General features: G+C 34.2%; 1 protein-coding gene across 1 annotated transcript in view; it reads right to left on the bottom strand.

The window, feature by feature from the left end:
* Nucleotides 404-2,423, bottom strand: part of LOC109834318 — an 11,563-nt gene continuing 9,543 nt past the window's right edge. The window contains exon 3 of the mRNA XM_020402313.1: nucleotides 404-737. Within this exon, the coding sequence (XP_020257902.1) occupies nucleotides 718-737 (20 nt within the window). The 3' untranslated portion in view covers nucleotides 404-717. The remainder of the gene's footprint in view (nucleotides 738-2,423) is intronic.

Genomic DNA, 2,423 nt, shown 5'->3' with positions numbered 1-2,423 from the left:
TTCCGCGATCAAGAGTGCTCGCACAGCGACTCGTATCAGTTTCTTTTGGCTCAAAAGCTAAAACTATTACGATATAAGGACTGAAATCTTAGACCACTTTTGTTAAAATTTTCTCGTCCCCTTATAAATTTTCTATCGGGTTTATGTGCTAGACCTAAAACTATTAGATGCCTCTGTTGTCCATGTGCAGCCAAGTGTTTACAAGATGGTAATAATTGTTCTTTACATCAGCACTGTGCTAAATTATCCAGCAAATCTCATTGATAATCTTGTACGAAAAGCTTATTTTGCATAAAACATGTTAATGTGCACAGTAAAGATGAGTACTGCTGAAGAAAGGATCAGCAAACAATACGGATTACAGTTGTCCTGGTTTGCTTGAACGGATGTTGATATCACATGCTAGAACAAAGAAGATATTAACTTTATTATAGATTCTTAATTTCTAGATATCTTTTCACAATTGCAGCACATATTTGAACACTAAAATTTTGAAAACTTCATGCTTAAACAAGATGGTAATAGTAAGTGACAATATGAACCAACTTTCGGAACTATTGCCCACGAACTGGGGAAGAGGCAGGAGCTGTTTATGTTTGTTCTTACACAGTACATAAACTTGCACTTACTACAAATTGGAGAAATTTCTGAAATGGAAGAAAAGGCAGCCAAAAGAAGCTGAATTTTGTTGAAGAAATAATTGCAGCTTCGTCATAATCACCGAGGGACTGCAAAGTCTAGGAATTGATACAAGAAAAGTAGGAACTATCAGTAAAGAAAAAAATTCACATGTGAGCATCATAGCTAAAAGAATGAAATATCCAAGAAATAAGTGCAAAAAAACATTTTCAGGAAGGAGGATGGTAGGTCTCCAATTGGGTAAGAAAATGCATTCTATAAAATGGTGACTTGTGAGCATAAGGGGCTAGTTTGGTAAACCACTAAAACTAGACCAGGTTTAAACCTGATCCAGTTTTAATATAGTTGTGCTTGGTAAAAGTTGGGCCAGCGCTGGCCGAACTTATTTTAGTTTATTTTTAAGCCTCTTAATCAGGTTATAATTGGACCACTCCCCACCTAGGTCCAATTCTGACATGGTTAAAAAATAAAACATGGCTAGCCTGATTTCTATTAAGTTGCAAAATAGAGCCTTAAAGTGTTTATAAAAATATAGTAGAGAGCACCAAAGCAATTTGAGTACCAGAACAGCTAAGCCACTTTAATATGATAATATATCCATAAGAAGATACTACAGACATATGTTTTATATTTTTCCAATGTGGCACAATACGTTGGGCTTTATTTTTACCAAAAGATTTGCCGGAAGTAGCTCTAGGTACAAGATTTGGCAGAGTATAAAATTTTTGGGGTGTTTTTCCGATGTTAGTCACTTGTATCTTTAATATTTTGAAATTACTCGCTTGAGTCATTGAAATTGCTATTTAGTCCCTCGATATTGGTCACTTGTATCCTACTAGCTATTTCAAATTAGTCCACTAGTCCACGTAATTAGCTACTGTTTGGTTTGGGAATAACAATTCATTTAAGTTTTAGCTTTTTTCGATGGATTTTCTGTTATACCCCTTTGTTTAAGTTACTCCAAACCAAAATTCACCTCTTTACCTGTCTAAATCCCATATCTGAGTTTCTAAACATGTTTAAACCCCCTTCTTTAAACATGTTTCTTTGAATTTTTTAGGGTTTTGAGCAAGGAACAACTCATTTAGGGTAGAAATGTCACTCGACATGTGTGCGCTACCAACTAACCCAATCTGAGTCAACAATTAAGGTGAAATAACTAATAAAGATACTAAATGAAATAACTAGTAGGATTCAATGGACTATATAGCAATTTCAATTATTTGAAGGATTAATTTTGAAATAGTAAAGATTTATGGAACCAATATTAAAAAAGCCCTTTACCACTTTAAATAGAGGAAAAGAAGAGGATGAGATAGTTTTAGGTTTAATATTGATAATAACAATTAACTAACATCATAAAGAAGAAACACAAAAAATTATCTTCTGTTACCTACATTTTATATGTTGAAGTTTTGTAGACTCGTCAGAGTATTTGAGGTAGTAACTAATGACACATTAACAACAAAACAGCAAGGGGAAAAAAGGTGTTGAACGGCAATAGTTAGAGGAAGTGGTGAAGGGTCAAGGAAAGGGGGCTAGGTTGTTTACACAAAGAAAAAAAACTATCAGGAGTGAGGGATCGGTTTGAGCTTGGTGGAAATTACTAAGATTGTGTTTAGATTTAATGGACCAATGATGTAAAATGTTTTCATGGATTTTTCACATATATACCCCTCAAATCTTTTATATTTGCAAAATTAACACCCAGATCTTTGTATGGTATATGCGAAATTACCCTCAAATTCTCTCAGGTTGAGATTTTCCTACCCCCACGCATAACC

Source organism: Asparagus officinalis, chromosome 3 (assembly GCF_001876935.1).
Source record: "Asparagus officinalis chromosome 3, Aspof.V1, whole genome shotgun sequence".
Taxonomy (NCBI): Eukaryota; Viridiplantae; Streptophyta; class Magnoliopsida; order Asparagales; family Asparagaceae; genus Asparagus; species Asparagus officinalis.
The sequence above is the reverse complement of the archived record's forward strand: the minus strand, read 5'-3'. Positions and strand labels throughout refer to the sequence as shown.